Source organism: Lissotriton helveticus, chromosome 7 (genome assembly GCF_964261635.1).
Source record: "Lissotriton helveticus chromosome 7, aLisHel1.1, whole genome shotgun sequence".
Lineage (NCBI taxonomy): Eukaryota > Metazoa > Chordata > Amphibia > Caudata > Salamandridae > Lissotriton > Lissotriton helveticus.
The window spans coordinates 1,033,063,630-1,033,089,128 of NC_136068.1; the positions used below are offsets into that span (position 1 = coordinate 1,033,063,630).

Sequence of the window (25,499 nt, forward strand, 5' to 3'; positions counted from 1 at the left end):
CCAACCCCGGTGGTGGGTCTGCGAACCAATACAACCTACACCAGAAAGTCCTGGAGGACCGAACGGCCAAAGAAGCCATCCCTCCGGACTTGACTGTCCAGGCAGTAGTGCCTCGCAAAGGTGTGCAGCGAGGCCCACGTGGCCGCCTGGCAAATGTCCTGCAAAGGGACTCCCCGGCCCAGGGCAGTAGTAGCCGCCGTGGCCCGAGTGGAATGGGCCCTCAGCCCAACAGGAGGCTCCTTCCGAGCCAAAGAGTAGCATGCTTTGATGCACAGGACGACCCACCGAGAGATGGTCCGTTTCTGTACCGCCCTTCCCTTCTTCTCACCCACGTAGCCAACAAACAGTTGGTCATCCACCCGGAACTGGCGTGTGCGATCCATATAGAATGAAAGCGCACGTTTTGGGTCCAGACGATGGAGCCGCTCTTCATCCTTTGAAGGATGCGGAGGCGGGAAGAAGGAGGGCAAAGTGATGGACTGCCCAATGTGAAAAGCAGAGACTACCTTGGGCAGGAAAGAAGGTCTAGTCCGAAGAACCACCTTATCAGGATGAACAGACAAGAAAGGAGGTTGAATAGAAAGAGCCTGGAGCTCACTCACTCTCCTGGCAGAGGTGATGGCTACCAGGAAGGCCGTCTTTAAGGTGAGAAGACGGAGAGGACAGGAATGAAGGGGCTCAAAGGGAGCGCACATCAGGAAAGTCAAAACCAGGTTCAAGTCCCACTGAGGCATCACGAACGGAGTTGGAGGATACATGTGCGTGATGCCCTTTAAGAATCTTAACACAATAGGGGACTTGAACAAAGATGGCTGATCAGGTAGCCTCAAGAAGGCGGAAAGGGCAGAAAGATAGCCCTTGATAGTGCCCAGAGCAGAGCCCTGCTGGGCAAGGGAAAGGAGGAAGAGGAGAACCTCAGACAGAGGGGCAGAAAGGGGATCCACAGCCTTTGCTGTGCACCATGCCACAAATCTGTTCCACCGGCAGGCGTATACCGACTTTGTGGAGGGACGCCTGGCTGCCAGAATGACATCACAGACTTCAGGAGGCAAGTCAAATGGCCTCAACTGTCGCCGCTCAATCTCCACGCATGGAGGTGGAGACTGGACAGGTTCGGGTGGAGGACCGTCCCCTGCTGCTGCGACAGAAGGTCCTCCTGAAGGGGCAGGCGGATCGAGGGACCGACTGTCATGCTGAGTAGCTCGGGATACCAGTACCTTCGAGCCCAGTCCGGAGCCACAAGGATAACTTGGGCCCGGTCGCGCCTGATCTTCTTCAGCACTCTGGGCAGAAGTGGTATAGGCGGAAAGGCGTACAACAGACCGCAACTCCACTCGCGCCGAAAGGCGTCGCCGAGCGAGTGCCGTCTTGGAAACTCCAACGCGCAGAACTGATGACATTGCGCGTTCTCTTCTGTGGCGAATAGATCTAACCAAGGCTCTCCCCATTGCTGAAAGAGGCCTCTCGCCACATCCGAGTTCAGACGCCATTCGTGATCCACCGAGCACCGACGGCTGAGTTCGTCCGCCCTGGCGTTCAGAGAACCTGCCAGGTGTTGAACCGTCAGAGTCACGCCCTGACGTTCCAGCCATTGCCAGAGGCGCAGAGCCTCTTGGCAAAGGGTCCACGACCCCACACCGCCCTGTTTGTTGCAGTACCACATGGCGGTGGTGTTGTCCGTGAACACCTGCACTACACTCCCGCTGACAAAGGGGAGGAATGCCTTCAGTGCTAGGCGAATCGCCCGCAGCTCCAACATGTTGATATGGAGCCGGGACTCCGCCGGAGACCAGAGGCCTCTGATCTCCGCCTCTCCCAAGTGGCCACCCCAGCCTTGGAGGGACGCGTCCGTCACAACCACGTGCTCCGGTTGGGGAAGGGAGAGGGATCTGCCCCTGACCCAATCGCGGTCTGTAAGCCACCACTGCAACTGTCTCGCAGTGCCCTCCGAGATCAGGACATGGTCGGATAGGTTGCCCTGATGCTGGGCCCACTGAAACTTCAGGTCCCACTGCAGAGCCCGCATCCGCCATCTGGCGTGATGCACCAGAAGGATGCAGGAGGCCATCAGCCCCAGAAGCCGCAGCGTCAACCTGACCGAAACCCGGGATAACGGCTGAAAGATGGGAATCAGAGCCTGAATATCCCGGACCCGCCGTTCCGGAGGGTAAACCCGAAACTGCGCCGAGTCGAGAACCGCTCCGATGAAAAGGAGCTTTTGAGAGGGACACAGGTGTGATTTCGGCACATTGATGGAAAACCCCAGCTCGTGCAGGAGGTCTGCCGTCATCTGAAGGTGGTGGACGACTGTCTGGGGCGAGCCCGCCTTCAACAGCCAGTCGTCGAGGTAGGGGAAGACTGAAACCCCTAACCGGCGCAGATGAGCTGCGACCACCGCCATCACTTTCGTGAACACCCGTGGGGCGCTGGTAAGGCCGAATGGGAGCACGATAAACTGAAAGTGCTCGTGGCCTACCGTGAACCGCAGGTAACGCCGGTGGGCCGGCAGGACGGGGATGTGAAAGTACGCATCCTGCAAGTCCAACGCTACCATCCAGTCTTGTGGGTCTAGAGCAGCCAAGACCTGAGCCAAAGTCAACATCTTGAACTTCTCCTTCCGGAGGAAGCCGTTGACGTTCCGTAGATCCAAGATAGGACGCAGGCCTCCCTTGTCCTTCTTGGGTACCAGAAAGTAGTGGGAGTAGCAACCACACCCTACTTCTGGCCCAGGAACGCGCTCGATGGCCCCCTTGGCCAAGAGGGCCGTAACTTCCTCCTGCAGAAGTGTCAAGTGGTCCCCCGACACACGGTGGTTCTGCGGTGGCATGGCTGGAGGAGTGGACTCGAAGGGGAGGGCATAGCCCCTTCGGACAAGCTGCAGCACCCACCTGTCCGATGTTATCGCGCGCCAGCGGGAGTGGTGATGGCGAACCCTGCCACCCACTGGCGTCACGTGAGCCCGAAAGCTCGGACTAGGAAGGCTTGGATGCCGCAGCGGAGGGAGGCGTGGACTGACCACGACGCTGGCCTCTACCGCCACCACGGCGGAAACCACGGGCGCCACCGCGCTGGGGAGCGCTCTGCGCCGCGTGGCTGGCAGCACGTGTGGGACCTCCTCTCCCTTGGCCACGAAAGGGCCGAAACGAACCCGTCTGCTGGCGCTGGGTCTGGGTCGAGAGACCCAAGGACTTGGCCGTGACCCTGGAGTCCTTGAAGCGCTCCAGCGCGTGGTCCGCTTTGTCACCAAATAGGCGACTGCCATCAAATGGCATGTCCATAAGTGTATTTTGGACGTCTGGTGAGAAGTTGGCAGATCTCAGCCAGGCATGGCGACGAATCGCCACCGTAGTGGACATGGCCCGTCCCAGTGAGTCCGTGGTGTCCAGACCACAACGGATCGAGTACCGCGCCGCATCCCGGCCTTCAACAAAGGCCCGGGTGAGCTTGTCCCGCACTTCCTGGGGGCATTGCGGCAAACACTCCTCGACCGTATCCCACAGGGAGTGGGTGTAGCGGCCCAAGAGGCACGCGGTGTTACAAGACCGCAGTCCAGCACTCAAAGAGGAAAACACTTTTTTTCCAAATTGGTCGTACCTCTTTGATTCCCGGTCGGGCGGAGCCGACGGAAATGCGGACTGTGAAGTGGAGGCCTGGATCACCAGACTCTCCGGGGAGGGATGGGTGGACAGGAAGGCAGGGTCGTCCGCGCAGGGACGGTGACGCCTGGCAACGTTCCGGTCAACCGGCGCACCAGAGGCGGGCCTGGACCAGGTGCCCAGAAGGACATCCGTCAGGGCCTCATTAAACGGCAGCAGAGGCTCCTGGGGGCATGACTGCGGTTTAAAAACTTCCGTCAGGATATTCGGTTTGACCTTCGCGACGGGGAGCTCAAGGTGTAAGGCCTTGGCAGCCCTCATCAGGACCACCGAATAGGCAGCACCCGCCTCGGACGCCACAGGGGACGGAGAGACAAACCCAGGGTTGGGCGACTCGTCCAGGCCACTGGCATCACCCAGATCACCTACCCAGTCCACATCGTACTGGCAGGCACGGGATAAAGGGTCCTCAGACCCCTCCCAACCCTCTCCATACTCCTCCTCGTCATACCCATATTCTGGGTCGACGATATAGACATCGGGGTCAACGGGCCCCATCGGCGTCGGGTCCGGCGTCGGCCGACGCCGGTCCGGCTCCGAGTCCGGAGTCGGGGAGGAAAGGGGGGTGGCGCCGCGCGGCGTCGGTGCCGGGGACCCGACGCCGGCCGGAGCCGACGGCGGAGTCGCTGCACCACGCGGGGGCGGTACCACGGGCTGGCCCACAGGAACCGACGCCGGAGAGGCCGGGAGACCAGCCGGCGACGAACCAGAGGGAACCAGCGGCGCCGGGGCCGGAGCCACCGGCGGCGCCGGGGCAGGAGCACCCGAACCGCTCGGGCCCCCAGACGGGACCGACGGGCCCGCAGGCGCCGAAGGCCCCGCCGGAGAAGACCTCGCCCTCATAGCAATGAGGAAGGCCTCGATCTCCTCACGCGACGCGCCTTCCCCAGGGACCGACAGGTGTGGGGTAGACGGCGTCGGCGACCCATGCGGGACCGCGGGGGTGGGGTCACCCGAGCCCCCGGCCGCAGCACGCGGGCGTCGGGGGGAGTCGGGGGTGCGATGGCGACGCCCCGACTTCTTGTGCTTACCTGACGAGCCGGAGGAATGGTGGCGACTCCCGGAGCGCCCATGGCGGCTCCGCGACCGCTCCCTCGACCGCTCCCTCGACCTCCGACCGGACCGGGACCGCTCTCGACGCGGGGCCGACAACCGGAGCTCGAGAAGCTTGCGGGACCGCTCCCGCCTAGCTTTTCCAGTCAAGGCCCGACAGTCGACGCAGGACTCCACGTCGTGGTCCGCGCCCAGACACCGGAGGCAGAGTCGATGGTGGTCGGTGACCGACATCAGGCGGTCGCACTCGTCACAACTCTTGAAACCGGGCATCCTACCGGCACCGTAAAGATCAATCAGTTAACAAAAAACTTGGTCAAAAGACCGGAGTACTGCTCTTCGGATCTGCGCTAACTGGCGCGGAAAAAAGAAGAACTGACGTCAGCGCGCGGAGGCGGCGTCTATATACTCCAGCGACGTCATCACGGCGCACGACGCCGACGACGCGGAGCCGCAGGGGACGCCTGCAGACGACGCCTACCGACGCGCAGGGGTACTGCTACGCAAAAGTTTCCGGATCCAGACTGACGCCTGGGGATATTCTAAGGTAAGGAATCTAATACTAACCTGTTTCTTTCAGATGTTTAGAGAATGTGCGATTTGATAGCAATACAGTGGACTTTATATTTTAATATTTTTAAGGTATTTATACGGCTTTTATGTTTTTATCTTTATGGTGCATAATCGAATAAAGATTTATATTCATATACTCCTTGTCAAGAGACTCACTACCCAACATCACATGGACCACTTCAAAGTGTTTGATCCAGCTCTCTGGGACTATATGGGAACAAACAGATACTTTGTCATCAACAGCAAAAATAGGACGATTCAGTATCTCCCAAAAGAGGCGCTATGTGTAAGGGTACTGAATTGAAAATTGGGTGCCAGACCTTCTGCTTAAAATCATATTTTTCTTTTCTTGATATCTGCCTTGTATCTCTGGTGATAAGCCGCAATTTCAATTCTTGATCTGGGTGTATTCTTCAAGGCCTTCATCAAGTCACGATGCACCCATGAACACTTACAATCAAACCATCTACACTGGATCTTTTGATAAGGTTGGCCAGGAAGTGTTCGAGAAGTAGAGACCCGAGTACAAATCTTCTTAAAGAGGCTAAGACAGCAATGGGCTTTGAGGCCATATCCGGATAGATTTCAGAATCTTGGCTACAACTGTCTAGCAAATTCGATAAAACGAATTCTGAAACCACCCTATTCCATTTTAGTCTACGACCTAGATCATAAGCTTTCACTAAATTGCTAACAAACTGTTCAAAGCCAATGTGAGATCTAGTGGATTATGATCGTTTTGATAGCTCCATACAACATTAAAATGCTTTACTGACTTTGCAAGAGGGGTTGAAACTAAAATAAAGTTGAGAATTGTTGCATATCCTCTTACAGTGAATTTGGGAATGCCAGCCAGACGGCTGCCATACCTTCCTAGGCTTGCAGTGGAGACAGCACCTTTCAAGCAAACAAAGTGCAGAACAGCATGGCGGTCTTTCTGTGATTTTAAATGCCCACAGTATGTTCAATTCAGAAAAACTAAAGGTTGCATGTCATCATTTCTATAGCACCTCATACTCTACAAGAGGTCCCAAAGCATTGGTCAGAAAAAAAACAATATCAATGAAGAGTGTATGATCAAGCTTATAATTTAAAATGCAGGTTCTAAATTAAAAGTTGTTCTGGTAATTAAATGGTGAACAATATAAACTCCCCAAACCACCCAGTCATTTTAGTTTTTCATACATAACTTGTGTCACTTTTTTCAGCTTTACCATTTGAAAGTTAGTACGTGGCCGCAGCCACTTTCTCCCTACTTGCTATTCTGGGACACATCTCAAATGAGAGGCAGCAGTTGCTTTGTGATTAAAAAATGCATTGGCATGACTGTTCGACATAAAGTAGCAATGTAACATGTTTCTCTTCCACTTGAAATGTGTCAGAAGACGAAATATGTCCAGAATAGTGTGAAGGAGCATCCCAGAGTTACCAAGACCTGTGTGCCAACCATTCAGATGTTAAGATCGCAAAGGAGTTCCTTAAGTCTATATAACAGATGAATGGATCCAGCATCTCATATACCTTCTACTGAGGTAACTCATCTATTCCTTTCCCTCAAACATACCTCATCTCTCATGTAAACGCAGACTGGCAAGAACTCATGGCATAACTCCTCCATACATTGCCTGAAAAACAGAAAGAGAAAAACGCTTAAGTAACTCAAAGTGTACAATAAAAGGATAAAGAAACCTGAGATTTAAGTGGAGATGGAGAAAGAGGGACCACCAACAGGGAAAGACTCCTGGAGAATACAATGGTAGGGAGAGGGAGTAAGGAAGAAAGACCACTGTGGCTGACAGACAAGGTGGAAGTGGATAAAACAAAACAGATTCCATAATAAAGAAGAGCAATGGAGAACTTGAAGGCTTGATGGAAGAGAAATAAAAGGAAAAGTAATTCACAACAAGCAACAAGATTCATTACTCAGCATGAGATGGTAGAATGAAACAGTACTTGCTGGGGAGCAGGAAGATGAAGTGAGACAGAGAGAACTACAGAGAGGAAGAGACAGAACCCCCCCCAAAAAGGAGGTTGTCTCTCCCTCTCTATCTCACTATCTCTCTGTCATGTTAGATGTATTTGTATAGCGCACAATTCACCCTGGAGGGGTATCCGGGCGTTGAAGCAGGAGCTGTATTGGCCAAGATAGTGTTAGGGCTAGGTGAAAGCCAGGTCTTCCGTTTTTTGACGAATTCAAGAACAGAGGATGAGGCTCTAATGAGAAGAGTAAGCTCGTTCCAGGCTTTAGGAGATAGGAGGCACAACCGCCGGATCTTCTTTTGCATATGTAAGGGATGTGTGCAAGAAAGAGGCAGGTTGAAAGGAATTGTCTGGTAGGTTTGTGGAAGTTCATGCAGTTGTTGAGATATGTGGGGCTATTGTGGGCTTTGTATGTATGTGTGAAGAGTTTAAAGGGTGCTCGTTTGCGGATTGGGAGCCAGTGGAGAATTGAGCTACAGGGTGATGCAAGTGCGAGGAGGGAGGTTGAGGGTGAGCTGGTCCACTAAGTTTGCCCTGGATTCTTCTGGTCAGTTGAGCATTTTTTCCAGCACAGAGTGCGTTGCCTTAGTCCAGTTTGCAGTGGATGATGGCTTGGGTGACGGTCCAGCGAGTGTAGTGGGGGAGCCATGTGAAGATCTTCTTGAGCATCTTAAGTGTGTTGAAGCAAAAAATAGAAGCAGTGTTTACTTGGCCAGTCGTTGTGAGCAGTCATACGTTTTGTGTGAGTTGCTTGGAGAGCTGCGTGTATGAGATCGGCAGGCCACCAGGTGGCATCCCAGAGTGAAATGTCTTGATGATTGAGTAGATCAACATTTTTCTAAGATAAAAATGGAGATTGAGATCTAGAGCAAAAAGAGGTTACGCTAGGGTTAGAACGAGAGGAAGATTCGACCACTGGGGGCCTCACATAAAGAAGAATATTTCACTACAGTCAAAATCTGACCATAAATCATTTTTAGGCAGTGAAATATTTTGGTGTACATTCAGATTCATAGGTGTGCCACTCTCCAAATCTAGCTATAGTTCCATGAGCTATATTCATCTATAGTTGTGTTGCTGGTGTTTCTACTACAAAAAGAACAATTGATGGACAGAATGCAGAACAATGTCATACATTCACCCCAGTACAGAGATCTGGGCCTAAATCCATTGTTTTGTGCATTATCGTTTTTATTGCATTCAATCAACAACAAGAACATAAGTCAAAATCAAAAGAAAGACAAACCGGTACATACATTGTCCTATATTTGGTTAACAAGTATAAAATACATTAACACAATAATTTTTAAGACAACAATACCCCAATGTTGATGATGAGCATTAATCATATCTCCTATTTACAGGGGTGGCTCCTCTATTGAGGCGCAAGGTTATTTCCCCCCTGTATTTGTGTCCCCTTGCCCCCCATATTAAATGTTAAGAATTTTTTTTCTGGCCGTGGCAGCGGTTTTATTTCAACAGCAGGGGCTGTTTTGCGGGTGCTTTAACTTCCTGTCCATGAGTGTGGATGGGGGTTGTGACCCATTACCACCAAGCAGGCTCAAGTGAACCACTCACTTTTTAAGTGAAGTGCGCATGTCGGGTTGAACGGGTACTTTTCTCTGACCAGCCCAACACGCACTGAGGCCTCACTCTACCTGCACAATTAGTGAGCCAGGGGAATCACAGCTGCAGTACCCCATTCTTCTAAGGAGCACTAGTTCTGCCTACCTCGGCCAATCCTGTTGCTGCTCTTGTGCTGTTTACTAACAAAGAGCTAGCGAGCAGCGACTGGATTGGTTCAGAAGATGTTGATAGGCCTCTAAGCCTCGACGTGAGGTAGCGCTGAATGCATTGCTTCATTATGAAGCTGTGCAGTGATTGGCCATTTTCTGTGTCTTGCTCTCTTCCCTCTTCGCGCCCAAAACCAGTAACAACATTGCACATGAACGAGGGAGTGTAAAGGAGGGTTATAAGAATACAACAGCACATGTTCTAAGTCAGCAGTGTCTTTCGCATAAGTCCAACAGGAGAAAGATTCCGTAATCTCCTGCTTGCATCATCTTCCAAGAGCCCAATAGCAGCAGTTCGATGCACAATATTCACATTGGATAGGTAAGGGTGAAATTGTATTCTTCGGTCCATTAGTCCAGATTTTAGTCCATATGGATTCACATTTAATAAGATGCATATATTACTCCGTTAATTAATCATTGAGTCCTTCATCTTGGTGTCTTGTGTTTCCAGAGGCTTATAGCACCAGCTGGCCACCTGACCCAGTTTAGTTGCATTCTCCAAGAAAGCCATGCAATCCGGCTCTTTTGGGCAAATGATAGTTTTAAGGCTGCTCTATATTTTACAAACTGATAAAGTCTATATTTGGTCAATTCTGGGAATCTTTCAAGGAAGCGAGTAACAGGGGGTATCCATCAGAATTTGTTATATCCTAGATCATAAGAATACCCAGCTTTGCCTAATTGTCCCGGAAGATTCTTTTCCCATTAACGTTAACCTTGGTGTTAAGCCACAGGGATGGTTATTTTGGACCTTTGCAGTCTGTTAAGAAATTTGTGGGCCAAAAACAAGAAAGCCTTAGATGTGGATTGAATAATGTTCAGAGAATGTGGAGTTTTGAAGCCTGACATAGTGAGCAAATTGAGAAAGGAGAAAGGGTGGATAATCGATTTCTCCAACACCAACTATGACGGTACAGAGTCTAGTGACAGGAAAAACCACCAACAAGCCTGTTTCAACAAAAAAGCAGTGTGGTGTTTATAAAAATTGGGAATATTCATCCCTTCATTCATTTTACAGGATTTCAGTTTCATTAAAGCTATTCTGGCCTTTTTATTTTTCTAGATATATTTAGATACCATTTTAACAATAGTTTTAAAGATTCTGCAGATAAAAATAGCAGGAACATGCAAGACTAAAAGGCTATTTGTGGGGCAATCATCATTTAAATGCATTGTAGTCTACCCCACCAAATGAATGAATTTAGGACACCATGCTTCTGTTAGTGTTTTAATCTTATTCGTTATTTGTTTCCTCTAGGTGGATTTTGGTTAGACATAGTCTTTTTTAAATTCAATACCAAGGTATTTAAGATGCTCCACTTGCCACTTCAAGCCGGATGATCCAATCATTTTAGGTTGGCATAAAAAGTTGAGGAAAAACTTCAGTTTTGTTCTTGTGAAGGAATATCCAGAGAAAATCTCAGGAATCACCAAATCAACCTCTTCTGTAAAAAGTAGGATATCATTAACATATGCCAGTAACTTGTGTGTAGAGGTGGTGAATTTGATACGTGGATTTAAGCGTATGACTATTAACATTGGATCTGTGGCCAATAGAAATAAGAGTTGGCTTTAGCATGACAGTATAAAGCCACTACCATACGCTTAATATCTGATCCCGTGTCAAATGCTCTCAGCACTGAGCGTAAGTGCATCTATGAAACCTTTGTAAAAGGCTTTCTCAGCATCTAAAGCCATTCTCACTGAGGGGTTTTTAGGAGACCTTTTCCATTACATGGGCAAATAATCTAATGTTATCCGAAGCAAATTGCCAAATTAACCTCTTCAATAAAAATTAGGACCTCATTAGCATATGCTGCTAGTTTGAGTGTAGAGGTGGTGAATTTGATACGTGGATTTAAACCTATGTCAATTAATGGTGGTTCTATGGCCAAAAGAAATATGAGTGGGGACAATGGATAGCCTTTCCTGGTACCTTACACTAAGTTAAAGTTGGACGATTCATGATAGTCATCTCTTAATATTGGCTTTTGGATGAGAGTATAAAGCCTCTACCATACGTTTAAAATCTGATCATGTGTCAAATGCTCTCAGCACTGAGCGTAAGTGCGTCTACGAAACCGTTGTAAAAGGCTTTCTCACCATCTACAGCCATTGTCATTGTGGGGATTTCTAGGAGAGGGGCCTTTCCCATTACAGGGGCAAATATTCTAATGTTGTCCAAAGCATATCACCCCTTTTATAAAATCCAGATTGGGATATATGAATTATATTGGGTAATATTCTCTCTGGCGTTGAGCTAAAACATTTTAATATATTTCATAGTCAACATTCAGAAGCGGACATTTTCTATAGTTCTTAGTATTTAACGGGTCAATTTCTTCCTTATGGATTAGAATAATCATAGATTTTGAGGCTGTACCAAAAATGTCTCCGGATTTACTAAAATAGGAGATTAGATTTAGGATAAGGGGGAAAATGGAAACATTTAATATAAAAAGAAGCTGGGAGTCCATCAGGCCCAGGAGCCTTCCCTAATTTAAGTGATTTTATAGCGCTAGATATTTCAAAGTGTATCATATCTCTATCTGAATCCAATTTAGCGGAATCTGAGATTTTGAAAATGATCAATTATTTTTATTTATATAATTACAGCAGTCTTCAGTAGTAGGAACATTAACTAGATTATATAATTTGGAGTAGAAATCCATCCTGAAAGGTGTTCACAATATCCTTATTATTTGTGCACATTTTGCCATCACTAATTGCCATTAGAAGGGTTTTATTATTTTTAAATTTGTGACAGTTTGCCATGATTTCTCTGCTTTGCTCTGTTCTATAACATTCCTAGCTTTCAAAGTAGTTACCCATCTATGTGCTTGTTCACTAATAATTTTGTTATGCTCGATGGGGCGGAGCTTGCCGGCGACAGAAATGGCTGCGCTAGCCTACGGCTCCGCTCGGAGGCTCCTAAAATCCTGCACTATCCTTAAACAACCGAGACGTATACTGGACAGCATTGTTTCCCCGCACTCCTGAGCGGACGAGTCACCGGCGACGGAGTGCCTGAAGCTGCACAGATTTGCGAAGCGCCTGGGAGAGAATCTGAGGTTACTTGGGCCGCAAGCCGCGACCCACAGTGCGGCTGGCTTCCGACGGACGTGCATCGACGTGCGGCCGATAGGCCCCGCCCATAGGGGGTCTCGGAGCAGTGACTCCCTGACAAAGGAGCGAGCAGCGCCCACGGCGCTGAAAAGGCGTTGGCGACTGGACCTGGGGTGAGGCGTGGCGCCGCACTCCCCGAGTGCGTAGTTACCGAAACTTGGGCGTTCCCGGTTGCTGCGGAGAGAGCAGAGGGCTTGGTCGCACGGCTCCCTTGGACGGAGGTGCACTCCATGTGTCCCGGCCGGTAGCAGGGAGAGATACAGTGCAATCCCTTCGTATGGCACAGTGATGTTCCCGATCATTACTTAGCGTAGAGTATCCCTCGACGGGGGCTACAAGGTAAGGCCCACAGGCCAGAGGAATATCGGCACCTCCTTGGGGGGCCCCACTGGGAGAGATCGGACTCCCGGCGGCAGAAGAGTGGCATGGAATGCGGCCGGGCTCGGCCGCCGTCAACTTGGTGCACTCCTGGACAGACTAGCCATGTCTGGGATAAAAGAACAAGCTCTCCAATGACTAACGTCTTTTCTGTCAGGGAGGACGCAAAGGATCCAATTAGCAGATCGTGTATCTGATGTAGGCGTCTTGGAATGTGGAGTCCCGCAAGGGTCCGCACTCTCGCCACTCCTTTTCAATTTATATCTGCAGCCACTGATAGACTCTTTGGTAAACATGGGCTGTAAAGTTTTTAACTATGCCGATGATACTCAGCTGCTGCTGAGTATCGATAATACAACATCGGCTCAGTCCATGGCCCAAAAGATATTGCGGTTTACAGTGAACTGGATGACGTCTAACCTATTAAAAATCAATCCAGATAAAACGGAGGTCCTAGTAGTTTCAACTATTGCCTCACCCTGGAATGATCTGTTCTGGCCCCAAGAACTTGGACCTACCCCAAAGCCATGCCCCAGCGTAAAGAGCCTTGGTATTAAGATCGACCAGGAGCTCTCGATGACCAGCCAAGTATCCGCTGTGGTCGGATCATGTACCAACTTGATTAGGCAGTTGCGAAAGCTAGCCCCTTTGCTTTCTACAAACATGCTTTGAACTATTGTTTCAGCTACAATAGTCTCCAGAATCGACTATGGGAACGCACTATATCTAGGTCTTCCAAAAAATGTAATCAATCGTCTACAAGTCACCCTGAATGACGCAGCACGGTTGATCTTTGGATTACCTAGACAGACCCATGCTTCCCCTCTACTTTACAGGTTACACTGGCTCCCTATAAAGCAGAGGGTTGAATTTAAAAGCCTGTGCATCGCCCATAAGGCAATTTATGGGCAGGCGCCTGCCTATATAAAAGAGAGGCTTGAAGTGTATAATCCCAAGCGAGCTCTACGATCCGCTAATTCTTTACTGCTATCATGTCCGCGTTTTAAAATGGCGACCAAAGGTGGTAGATCCTTTTCAGTCCAAGCCCCTACCATTTGGAATAAGCTACCGGAGGTCCTCCGTAAAGAATCTAATCTTCTCCGTTTTAGGAAATGTCTGAAGACATTGCTCTTCAGCGACGCTTTTGCATCCCTGTAAGATTGGTCGGTAGTCTGTACTCTTCGTTACCCTACTTCTTGTTGCTGTACTCTGTCAGAAGCGCCTTGAGACCTGTCGGTGATTTGGCGCGATATAAAACTCAGATACAAATACAAATACACGCGGAGCTGCAAACTGCGCTGGGGGTGCCCGGAGGCTGCGTCACTGCCCGAGTGCGGTGGGGGCCGCACCGACTACGGAGCATAGGTGAGGCGGTGGGGACGTGGAGGCGGCTGGAGGCCTAGCTACACAACGAGGCAGTGGTAAGAGGATCTGGACCAGCTTGGCACTTTGGGAGCTGTGTCGGGGAGGGGGAGACCCTGCTGCTGCGGTGTTGATTGACGAAGGCAGCAACCTACGGCAGGAGAGACTGGCTGGATTCGACCTGGGGACTCCCCCCTATTTCCCCTGCGGCCCTGGTGAGGGAATCGGAGGCTGCAGTGCATGGCGGAGGCTGACCACGGTGACACACTAGTTGAGCGCCGTGCTGCTGGACTTGCAGAACGTGCTAAAAGCTACTGAGGGCTCCCCGGGGTGGATGTGAAGTACACTACTGCCCCCCAGCAACGCTGCAAAGTGGCGGAAGGAGGCGCGATCAACGGGAGCCACAAGGCCAGGGAGGGCACTTGGCCTGGGCCATTGGTTAACTCACGAGTGGGAGCTCAACCGCACAGCAGGACCCGCAGCGTCCCCCGCTCCACGAATCGATCTGATACAACCGCTGACATGGGCAAGGGGGATAGAACACAGACTAAGCTCACTTTTAGCCAGAGGAGATTCAAGTCGCAGGAAACTACGAACGCCGAGCCTGAGCACTTGCAAACAGTGGATGCGTCTACTGCCGCATCGGACATAAAAACCATCTTGCTCGCCATGGAGAAAGGCTTACAGACGAGCATAACCGCCCTGGGCTCCAAAATTGATGCGCTGTCCTACCGGATGGAAAGAATGGCGGAGAGAATAGACAAACACGCAGAGCGGCTCGATATGTCCGAGAGACGCCGCACGGAAGTAGAGGAAGCGCAGATGGAACTGGGCACGGGCCACAAAAAGGTGGAAAAAGCAATGCAGGCACTGCTGGACAAGACAGAGGATTTGGAGGCGCGCTCGCGCCAAAGTAACCTGCGAATTACGGGCCTTCACGAGACGACGCAGACGGGGAATATGGAACGCTTTGTTGAGAAGCTCCTGGTGAATCTGTTGAGGGAGGACTCCTTCTCCCAGGTTTTCATTGTTGAGAGGGCGCACCGTTCGCTGGGCCCGAGCCCGGGCATGCCGCCCCGCCCCATAATAGCCAAACTACTCAACTATAGGGACAAGGATGCAGCCTTATGGCTAGCCCAGGAGAAGAAATCGCTACAATATGAGGGCTCAGAAATCTCTCTGTACCCGGACTTTACAGCTAGGGTACAAGAGGCCCATAAGCATTTCGCCCCCTACAAAAAACAACTCGGAGAGCAGGGGCTGGACTATGCTATGCTCTACCCAGCAAAACTGAGAGTTAACAGACAGGGTCACTCCCACTTGTTCACTGAACCCCGCGCATTGCAGCAAGCCCTGAGGAACTGGGCAAAAGAGCGCCACAGGAACTAGCCGGAACAGCGCACCGAGGTAGAGGCGGATAGCCATCTGGATGACCAGGAGTAGAGACTTTGTCGAAGCAGACCGGGAGAGGCGGTAAGATGGACGGAGGGCCTTTTCTGGAAGCAGGTATGCTTTAGACTGGGTCAGCGGACGATATCATCCTGCGGCACAGGTCTGCTGGGAGGGGGGGTTATGATAATGTAACTGGAAAAAAGTACCTGATTTGGACTCATGTTCAGCAGGGGCTGAGGTGTTAGCGTTGGTGACTTTTGCTACACTGTCATCAGAGGGCTCCTTCTGGGTGGCGTATCCTCTAAGGAACTAGGGATGCAAGCACTTGCGCATGACCACAGCTAGCTGATAAGACTATGGGCCGCTTGCGGTCCTCTGTATAGTAGGTTGTTGAGACTATGGAGCTTAGGCGGGAGCCATAAGAGGCTACTAAGAAGCACATTATTTCTACATAGACAGATGGAGGCATGACAACCTCGGCCCCTGCGCAAGATGCTCCCCAATGACTCAGTTGAATCGTCAACCATGAGAGTTGGGATTGCGGGAGGGAGGGATGGATACGGGATCGGCAAGGCCAGGTTGGGGGTGGTCTGCTGTGGGTGGGGGGTGGGTTGGTTGGAAGGCAGCTTCCTGTTTTGGGATGGGTTAAGGAGTTTTCTGCGGTTCTTTTGCTATTGCACAACCCCACTTACGTTGCTGGAGGATCAGCTGATACACGCACTCTACATACATAATGAGCATGACCGCTGCACCTACTAAGTCTGATGGTCCCCTCTCGGCTACCCTCCGAGCTCTCACTTGGAATGTGCTTGGCCTTAATGACCACCGGAAGCTCAGAAAGGTGCTGCACTATTTACAGCGACATGATGTAGATCTTGCTCTCCTGCAGGAGACGCGCCTGCCGCTCACGAGCAGAATGCTGCTCAGCAGGGGATGGGCGGGTCACATAGCAGCGGCGGGCTTCACAACCCATTTCAGAGGAGTGATAACCTGGGTCAACCCTAGATCGAACCTATCCCAGACCCTCCTGTCTGCTGACTTGGAGGGAAGATATGTCTTGTCTCGCTGTGCGGGGAGGGGACTGGACCTGTTGGTAATAAATGTGTATGGTCCAAATTTCGATTCCCCGGAGTTTTTTCACAAGGTGGTTAACACATTGACTGCTACAGCAATTCCCGCTGGGTGCTGACAAGTCAGATTTACCATTGTTCATGACAAGGTCAGCTCGTCATCAGCACAGGAGCAGTGTACTGCATGACGAGCTGAGCTCGTCATGAGCATGGAAGGTGTTAAAATAGCTCGCGCATATCCAGCAGCGCGCATTCTGTGGGGGGTTGGGGGGAGATCTGAATCTGGTACTAGATTCTGCACTAGATAGGTCAGCAGGCCCGGTCCGTAGGCCCTCTGCGGCGGCACTGGCGACCCAACAGGCGCTCACAGTGCTGGACCTGGAGGACGTATGGAAGAGTAGGAACAGGGAGCCAGGGGGATACACGCATTACTCTGCTTTCCATAACATACACACTAGAATAGATTATTGGTTGGCCTCCTCCTCCATGCTCGCCCAGATAAGCTCCTGCAAGGTATTACCCAGGACGTTGTCTGATCACTCCCCTTTGCTGCTGGTGCTAGAAACTCCTCGGAAATATATACCTCCGTTCACATGGCGCTTTCCACCTTATTCACTTCTCTACCCAGTGTTCAGGGGGGAGCTGGCAGAGGAGATAGACGTCTTTTTTTAAGCTAATATAGGCTCTGTGGACAACTTCCCAACAATATGGGAGGCCTTTAAGGTGTTTATCCGAGGGGTAGATATGTCTAAGCACTCTGGTGTGCTAAAATCTATCCGACAGAGACTAGTGACGCTGGAAAGCCAGCTTGCAACCCTTGAGCAACTGCAACGGTCCTCCCCCTGCGACATCGTCACTGATGAGATCAAAACACTGCTCTCTGAATACCATGAGGAAGCAGATAGGGAGGTACAACATATGGGGAAATACGCCACAGCACGCATGTACGGAGAGGGGGAACGACCGAGCTCCCTATTGGCCAGGTTGATTAAAGGGGCTAGGGGAAAGACCCTGATCGCTGAACTGTGTAGGGCGGATGGCGCAAGGGTGTCGGAGGAAGAAGAAATAGCGGAGGAATTTAGGAGATACTACTCTGACCTGTATTCCGCAAAAGTCAGAGACCTCACTGCAGAGGCGAGTGATTACCTGGACCATATTGATTTACCATAGCTGAAAGACTCTGATAGAGAATTCCTAATGGCTCCTATAGAAAGGGACACAATTATTGAAGCTTTAGCTAGCATGCGCTCTGGCAGTGCTCCGGGTGCTGATGGGCTTACAGTTGCATTCTATAAAGCCTTCCAAGACTAGTTACTCCCACACTTAGCAAAGCTATTTGATGACATTTGTGTGGAAGGAGTCATGCCGCCATCGATGAGGGAGGCCCTCATAGTTACCATATTTAAACCAGGGAAGGAGCCTAGCGAGTGTGGCTCATATAGGCCTCTCTCGTTGATGAACGTGGATACCAAGACATACGCCAAGGTACTAGCGACCCGCCTTGCCCTTTTGGCACCTGAACTGGTGGCGCAGGAACAGGCTGGATTCATACCAAGCAGAAACTTGACGTATAATATCCGCACGGTCCTGGGCACCATGCAACACGTGCGACAGGACACAAGGGCGATTGCAGTTTTCCTAGACATGGAAAAGGCATTCGACTCCGTTGAATGGCCATTCCTGTCACTGGTGCTGCGGCGGTTTGGTCTGGGCGAGCCCTTCCTGCAAATGATGGGGGCACTGTATTATAAACCAACAGCGCGACTCCGCCTGGGAGACCTGGTTACCGACCAGGTCTCCCAGGCGGGTGGCGGAGCCGCCGGCCTGCGCACTGCGTGAATACCATGGACATGAGGGAGTCAGTTTCCCGTCCTACAAGATAGTTGTCTCGACTTGCGCGGATGACACCTTGTTGTATGTCCGGGATCCGGAACGCAACCTGTCCTCCATGCTGAGAGAAGTAGTGCGCTTCGGTGCTCTCTCCGGTTTGAGGGTTAATTGGACGAAATCGGTTGCTTTCCCGCTGACTACGATAACAAAGCAATTTGAAATGGAGTTCCCTCTGCAGTGGTCCGAGGATTCAGTCAGATACCTGGGAATAAGGATACATACGGATTCGGAGACGTTGATGCGAGAAAACTACGGTGTAGCCTGCAGCAAACTAGAAGACAACGTTGAAACATGGTGTAAACTGCCCCTATCACTCATGGGGCGCATTGCCCTTATGAAAATGGTGGTTCTCCCCAGATTTCTTTTTTTATTTAGTGCCATACCGATGGTACTGTTGAAGGCCTTCTTTCAAGCTCTGACGCAGCTAATGGTTAAGCTGGCCTGGGCGGGCAAACAGCCCAGAGTTAAGTGGTCTATACTGACACTCCCATACGAAAAGGGCGGTTTAGCGGCCCCGGATCTGGAACTGTACTACAGAGTGGCGCAGGCGGCATATCCTCACACTTGGATTCATGGGGATGGTAGCATACCCCACCTGCGGATGGAACGCTTATTCGCGGAGCCACTGCCACTGCCGGCTACGATTTGCCATCAAGTGGACCGCAGGACGGGTATACTGGACTCGCTCTTGGCCACGAACCATGCCTGGCATTCTCTACTGCAGATACAGGGAGGAGCCCTCTTGTACTCGCCGCCCATGCTCGTTGAATGGGCCCACTGGCTATCGCCACTCACGGAGCGTGGCGTAATCCTTGTATTGCACCAACTAGGTATCTCCACAATGGGAGACATGTTCATGGACGGGAAGGCCAAAGAGTGGGGTCAGGTGGTGTCGGAAGCAACTCAGGCCTCATTGTTGCTGAAGTTTCAGTTCCACAGGGTACGCAGTGCTTTACTGGCATTGCTGAGCCCGGACCTGCGGAGCCTCCGGAAGTTCCGGACCTAACATATGTAATCGAGACCGAGTCGCCCCGGAAGCTGATAACTTCGCTGTATAAAACAGCAATGAAGCACAGGGATCACCAGTTTATGAAGGCTAGAGCCGCCTGGCAACAGGACTTGCAGATCACCATTGACGATGAAATATGGACATACTGTAGTATGAGCACGAAGAAAATATCTCTCAATGGTAGAAACAGACTGATACATTTTAAATTTCTCCAGAGAGTATATTACACGCCAAAGAGGTTACACAGATATGGCCTCAGGAACTCAGCGGAATGTGACCGCTGCCGTACACAAGTGGCAGATTTCTTTCACCTGGCGTGGACGTGCCCGGGGGTCAGCAGATACTGGTGTGGCGTATACGCGGAACTAAACCACATATTGGGTACTGACTTGACCCCTGACCCGGCACTAGCGCTTATGGGGCCGGTTGCCATTCGGCGCCTTACGGATATGGGATTACTGATCGCCAGACGAGTGCTAGCGATGTGCTGGATGAGAGGACCACTGCCCACAGTCAAAAGATGGGCGCACGACATGATGTATTGTTGCACTCAATCGGAGCTATATAGCGAGCTTTTGCCACCAACCAGCCGACCGAAAAACTTCTGGGGCTTATATAGGTCGAACTTGCGCAGTGCGGGAAATTGGGAAACAGGGAGAGAGGAAGAAGTTGAGGAGGAGGGAGTACCCGAGGATGCGCAACCAGATGATGAAGTGTAGCCCCTAGCTGGATGGAGTGAATGTAGTATGTTTTGATCTCTGGTATTTTCTAATATGCCAATCTCTGCTTCTTAGGAATTTAATTTAGTATTTAGAATGTTGGTTTTTCTTGGCCATAATATCTATCAAAATATCTATCATTACACATTTCATATGCATGACAACTAAGGTGCAATATTTTCTGTTTGGTTATCTTTGAATAATTTATGAATAGCGGGGGTGTAACGACAGAGTAATTTTATTCTATTTTTAGACTGGTGGTGACTATAATCCACTACCATCTCAGTCCTAGTTGCATTTGCGTTCATTTGTAGGACTTACCTATGTGCTTTGACAGGGTTTAGTGCCTTTTATCATTTCTGTGGGCCTACAGGCCCGAAAGCTAGAGAGAAGCCATTTTGTGCTTCTGCCTCGACTGTCCGAGGCGCTTGCAGGGTAAAGGTAATGTTTAGAGCTTAGCCTGTTTTCTGCTAGTAAGAAACTGGTCAAGACTGGCCCTTATTGAAGGAATGTATTTGTCTCCCCGGTTCTAGACGCAATACACAGGTGGCCACTGTGGAAGGCGGAGGGAGCCGGGGATGGGTACAGAAATTTGGTGGGAGTCGGCCTGATACGGGAATTTTCCATAGAGAAAGAGAGCTCTATATTATCAAAGAGCGAGCAGTGAGATGAGAGAAAGTAACGTGTGGAGTAGACGGGAGAAGTTGGTCTGAAGGCTGGTGCCGAGAGACTGATACCATCAGCTGAGTGAAATCCTGAGACAAGGATGGAAGGTGATCAAGGGTCCTGTAGTGATATCATACGGGAGTGGCAGAGACTGAGTCCAGAAGAGGGTTCGAGTATTTCGGAACCATGGCAGCGTAGACGAGGCGTAGCGGTGCACACCTGTATTCGTGAGCCATAGAGGGAGAGCAGAGTCCCGAGCATATTGAAGACCAAAGCAAGAAAGAGAGAGAGGGATCAGCTCCGCTACTGAGATGGAAAGACACACGTCCAAGGTGAGGAGTTCTGAGTTAGTGTAGAATACATCTAATCACTTATTTTGCCCCTTTTAGGTTATAGGTAGCGACTAAGCTAAATCATGTTTGTTTGGCTCATTCTGTCATGCTTAATTTTAGAATAAAGACTTAATGATAAATATCTTTGAATGTTGTTTTTATGAATGAGATTAACCTTTCCTTTTAACCAGGTGCTGACATACAGAAGGATGGGATATGCCCTTCTGAGAAGGTAACTGAGATGGGGGGAGAGTGTGAACTTCATTTGGGAAATAACTTATAAAGATGAACCCCCATTAGTGTAGATCGTCGGGTGACGTTAAAGATATCGTCGGGTGACGTTAAAGATATCGTCGGGAGACGTTAAAGAGATCGTCGGGTGACGTTAAAGATAAAAGTCGGGAAACTATAAAGAATCGTCGGGTGACGTTAAAGATAAAAGTCGGGAGACTATAAAGAATCGTCGGGTGACGTTAAAGATATCGTCGGGAGACATTAAAGAATATAAGATGAGGTAATTATAGGATAAGATATGGAATCCATTATATGTTAGTGGTATGTTTGATTTCATAGGCTTGTAAATAGCTTCTTTTTACCTTCTCAGGTGAGTCTTCTAGATATCTCGTAAATAGTGGCCTGAGAAGAGTGTGGTTACGTGACGACTGGGTTAGCTACGGTTGGTAGTCTGCTTGGTTTGAGAAAACAGTCGTTACATTTGGCGTCACAAACCGTTTTCGATTGTTGGGTGCGGGTATGCCTTCGTGATTTCGTATGGGGATCCGTAGGTTCTCGCCGTGAGTGGTTTTGTATGTATTTGTTTGATTGTAAAGTTTTTCTTCTTTTATATTGTTTTTCTTTGTTGTTGTTTGTGTGATACGATTCTAAAATGTTTTCGAGAAAATCGAAACAGTCTTTTCAGTTGCCTTTGGAAATTCCTGGTTGGGAGGCGACTGCTTATGAAGCGCTTGCTCATGAATGGGCTAATTCTACTGGTCTGAGTGAAACCTGGAATTCATGCTTGGAGGCTGCTGAGCCAGCTCAGGTGGTTGCGTGCTTGCAGAAGGTTCCGGTTGCGAGAGGTGATCAGCTTCCCATATTGGGACGTAGAGGTTGGATTTTATTGAACGCGAACAGGCTTGTACACGAGAAATGTTCTCAATTGCAACGTGAGAATAAAACTCTGGAAAATCACTTGGTTCAAGTTCAAAATGATGTTACTCTTTTACGTTGTCAGAATAAATTGCTTGCTGACAAGTTAGAGACGTATCAAGCAGTAGCCGAAAGGGCTGCGGTGCGTATTGCAAAATACAAATATAGACACAGACGTGGAAGGGTTAATACCAGGAAAGTGCGTATGGTTATTGCAAAGGCAGGGCTCGATTGGAACCCTGACGAATGGGATGATGACATTTGGAATTCATCTGATTCATTTTCTTCGGCTGAAGAGAATGTTACGCGTGCGCCTTCTCGCACGAGACTTGCTTCTGAATCTAATGACCGTACTGAGGTTTCTGCTCAGCCTATTTATCGACGTAAATTACAGGGCAATCCTAATGCTCCCCAGGGCATTCCGCTTGACAGCTTAGAAGATTTTACTCAACAAGAAATTAATGACATTTTGGAAAGGTTCCGGCAGAAGTCGGGTGAATCCTTGCTTACTTGGATGGTTCGTATTTTTGATTGGGGTGCTTCAAGGATCATGTTAGATCGAGGTGATGCTGTGAAGTTTTGTACTTTGTGTTCTGATCCTACTGTTCAAGAACGTTTTCGTTCTTATAATACTAATAATCAGGTTAGTCTACTGCAGTTGGCAGTGGACGGATGTAATCACAAATACCCCACTGAATCTGATTGGCCTATTAATGAAAAGCTGTGGTATACTTTCAGAGATGCTTCTCAGCGATTAAAAGAGGAAGTTATGAAGACCGCTATCTTTTTAGATTCGGCGCATAGATTGATGGATGGTTTGGTCAATGCCTCTGTGAGGAACAGAATCATTCGTACTGCTCCCGCTGCTTACAAACAAGTGATGATGATTTTGTTGATTAATCAGACTGGCAATGCTTTGTCTGCGGTGATTGAGGCTGTGCGAGAACTAGGTGAGTTGGGTGAATGGATTAAACCTGAACGACAGTCCCGACCGGAAGGTCGCACTAATGATTACAAGTTCACTAGACGTGACATGTTTCTAGCTTTGATTAAAGATGGTGTGAAAGGTGATGATATTCATGATATGCCCAATAATGTGTTATGGGCAATGTTCCGTAAGCGTGGTCTGGGCAAGAAGGAAGGAGCTAGAAAGGTCCGTAAACAAGACTATGATCTTAATCCCTCTGATGACAGTGCGGATGATGGTATGCCGCGTCGAGTGAGAGGCAGAGAGAGTGGGAGAGAGAGAGAGTGGGATAGGACACAAAATGAATCGTCTCATTCTACAAGCGAGAAAGGGAGAGATAGAGAGGAGAGAAGAGCCCATTCTGAACGTAGAGATAGAGGCGAGAGAGATCAATCCCCAGAGGTGAAGTTGAGAGACAAACGATCACGATCCCTTGAACGGAGATCACAATATTTTTCAAATGACAAAAATCCTTTTCATGAAGAGAGAGAGTATGAACGAGAGGCGACATTACCTAAACGATATGAGAGTCTTTATCCTGATTTGACTTGGGCGACAGACCACAGTAAACGAGACTAGGAAGTAGGTCAAGCTCCAGTACAAAATTGGGGTCACAAAGATTATAGGCCTTATGTAGATATTGAAATTTATTGGAGACATCGAAATGTACAGAGGGCCCGAGCATTAGTGGATACTGGAGCGGAGGCCACTCTAATTTCTGGAAATCCCCAAAAGTTTAAATGACAAGGCTATACGATTACTGGATTAGGTGGTAAAGAAACCCCCGCAGTACAAACCAAACTTGAATTGAGAATAGGTAGGAACCCCCGAAAAGAGTATCATATATTGGTGGTACCTCTTGATGAATACATAATTGGAATTGATATTATAAAAGGTATGACATTGTATTTAGATGACGGATGTTACAAATTTGGACATAAGTATTATATATCAACAAAATCTGTGAGAGTCGGACGTTTAAAAATACCTCCGATTAAAATTCCCCAAGCCTCAAAGGTGGTTTCCATGAAACAGTATCGTATTCCCGGTGGGCACGATGAGATCAGTGCTACCATTCAAGACTTAATGGATGCAGGAGTGGTAATTCCCATTACATCGGCTTGGAACAATCCTGTTTGGCCGGTGCGTAAAAGTGATAATTCTTGGCGCATGACTGTTGATTATCGAGAATTAAACAAACATACACCTTCTTTGACTGTGGCAGTCCCTGATGTTATTACCTTGATTGAAAGAATTCAGAAACATTCAGGAACATGGTATGCAACCATTGACATTGCTAATGCTTTCTTTTCTATTCCAATTGCCCCCGAATGTCAAGAACAATTCAGTTTTACATGGAATGGCCGTCAAATGACGTTTAGAAGTCTTCCCCAGGGCTATGTACATAGTCCGACAATCTGTCACCGAATAGTGGCAGAGCATTTAGATGAGGTGATTGTGAATCCAAATAGTCAAGTGTGTCATTATATAGATGATATACTAATTCAAGGTGAAACACAAGATCAGGTACGAACACAATTAGAACAAATTGTTGCACATTTACAAAGCAAAGGCTGGGAGATTAATCCTGATAAATTACAGGGTCCTGCACAGCATGTGAAGTTCCTAGGTATTCATTGGCATGAAGGGAATCGAGAAGTAATTCCACAAGTGAAACAGAAAATTGCAGAATTTGCAGTTCTTAAAAACAGAAAAGAAGCCCAAAGATTTATTGGTTTATTTGGCTTTTGGCGCCAACATATTCCACATTTGAGTCAGATTCTGGCCCCTTTGTACAAAGTTACACGTAAAAAGAATGCATTTGAATGGAACAGAGCACAGCAAGATGCGTTTGATTTAGCGAAAGAAGCGATTCAACATGCTTCAGATCTGTGGCCAGTGCGTGATGGTGATGTGGATCTAAATGTATCTGTACAAGATATGTATGCAAATTGGAGTTTGTGGCAAAAGCAAGGTAAAACTAGAGTACCCCTAGGTTTATGGACTAAAAAGTTACCTGAGGCTGGTGAGCGTTATACACCTTTTGAGAAACAGTTGCTTGCATGCTATTGGGCTTTAGTGGATACTGAGCAGTTAACATTAGGACATGATGTGATTTTGAGACCAGAAATTCCTATTATGCAGTGGGTTTTGAGTTCGCCGAAAACTCATAGAATTGGTCATGCTCAGGAGGTGAGCATCATAAAGTGGAAGTGGTATGTACAAGACCGGGCTCGTGTGGGCCCAAAAGGAGTTGCAATGTTGCATGAGAAGGTGGCGCAGGCGCCAATGGAAGAGAGAGAGAGAAATAATTCTCCGTACCTATAGTACAGGAGTCTCCTGTTAAATGGGGTATGCCGTTCGATGATCTGTCCGTGGAG

At 49.0% G+C, this 25,499-nt stretch overlaps 1 protein-coding gene across 1 annotated transcript in view; it reads right to left on the reverse strand.

Annotated features, from left to right (window-relative positions):
- The window catches only part of ASPSCR1 (ASPSCR1 tether for SLC2A4, UBX domain containing), a 902,109-nt gene that overhangs the window by 729,803 nt on the left and 146,807 nt on the right, over nt 1-25,499 (reverse strand). The window contains exon 5 of the mRNA XM_078653432.1: nt 6,847-6,907. Within this exon, the coding sequence (XP_078509558.1) occupies nt 6,847-6,907 (61 nt within the window). The remainder of the gene's footprint in view (nt 1-6,846; nt 6,908-25,499) is intronic.